Source organism: Artemia sp. Qi Xiang Cuo, chromosome 16, assembly GCF_049724085.1.
Source record: "Artemia sp. Qi Xiang Cuo chromosome 16, ASM4972408v1, whole genome shotgun sequence".
Taxonomy (NCBI): Eukaryota; Metazoa; Arthropoda; class Branchiopoda; order Anostraca; family Artemiidae; genus Artemia; species Artemia sp. Qi Xiang Cuo.
The window spans coordinates 15,676,146-15,677,539 of record NC_142809.1 but is presented as its reverse complement, the minus strand read 5'-3'; the positions used below and the strand labels follow the sequence as shown (position 1 = coordinate 15,677,539).

Sequence of the window (1,394 nt, the reverse complement as noted above, 5' to 3'; positions counted from 1 at the left end):
GGTACAACGAATTCAATCGTGGCCGACGCTCGCTCAAAGACGAATTCCGTGAAGGTCGTCCAAAAACAGCCGTTGTGCCAGAAAACATTGATGCCGTACGTGAACTGATAATGCAAGACCGTCATGTGACATACCGTGAGATAGAGGCATGCCTAGGCATTTCTCCCACCAGCATACATTCGATATTGCATGAACACCTGGCCGTAAAAAAAATTTGTTCTCGTTGGATCCCGCACAATTTGACAATCGCTCAAAAGAAGGCTCGTGTGGATTGGTGTAAAGAAATGCTCAAAAAATACGATCGCGGTGCTTCAAAAGACGTTTATAAGATCGTCACTGGTGACGAATCTTGGATCTATGCTTATGAGCCCTAAACAAAACAGCAATCGACCGTGTGGGTCTTCCAAGATGAGCCAAATCCAACGAAAGTTGTTCGTGGAAGAAGCACTTCGAAGCAAATGGTCGCCTGTTTCATCGGCAAAACTGGTCATGTCGCGACTGTTCCGCTTGAGCAACGTAGGACGGTCAATTCTGAGTGGTACACCACCATTTGTTTGTCTGAAGTCTTCGGAGAAATTCGAAAAACGAACAAGAGAAGACGCATCATTCTGCACCATGACAATGCGAGCTCTCACACATCGGCTCAAACTAGCGCCTTTTTGACCGACCAAAACGTCGAATTGATGGGTCATCCGCCGTACAGCCCTGACTTGGCACCCAATGACTTCTTTTTATTCCCACACATCAAGAAAAAAATGCGTGGACAACGATTTTCGTCGCCAGAAGATGCTGTTGAAGCATTCAAATACCATGTTTTGGAGGTGTCTCAATCGGAGTGGAAAAAGTGCTTCGAAAATTGGTTTGAGCGCATGCAAAAGTGTATAAATCTAGATGGAGAATATTTTGAAAAACAATAAAACAATTTTCGTTGATAAATATACGTATTTTCATTATTAGGCCAGAAATATATATAGCTGAAAAAAATAGGAGAATTAAGGATTTAACTTCCAAATTTGAAAGCCAAGGCTCAGATTTAATTCAAGAAAACCAAAGAAAAATAGAGGAATTAACTGAAGTATTGACTGAGCCAGTTGGGATTCAAGAAAAGGATGGTGCATCTCTTAAACTGAAGGAAGCCAATAAAAGTGGTTTCAATGAAAAAGTTTCAAATTGGTTAGAAAATGTCGACGGGGAAAATACATGTTTGCAAAGCATTGCTGGTAGAATAGAAAAACGTAAAGTAGTTACAACCAGGAATGGGCTGAAGAAAAGCTCTAATGGCGAGCTTGTGAAAAAGGTAGGTAAATTTAAACCTTTAAAAAAAAAAAAATGAGTACTCTCCTGTGTGTGATTTGGAACGGATTTTGAATTTTATGATATACCTGACAAAGATC

The 1,394-nt window shown here is 40.6% G+C and overlaps 1 protein-coding gene across 1 annotated transcript; it reads left to right on the top strand.

The window, feature by feature from the left end:
* Window positions 1–458: 458 nt before the first annotated feature.
* On the top strand, window positions 459–917 carry LOC148942621 (histone-lysine N-methyltransferase SETMAR-like). The gene has a single exon (XM_089102316.1). It carries the CDS (start codon window positions 459–461, stop codon window positions 915–917), a length of 459 nt encoding a protein of 152 aa, XP_088958442.1.
* The last annotated feature ends 477 nt before the right edge of the window (window positions 918–1,394 follow it).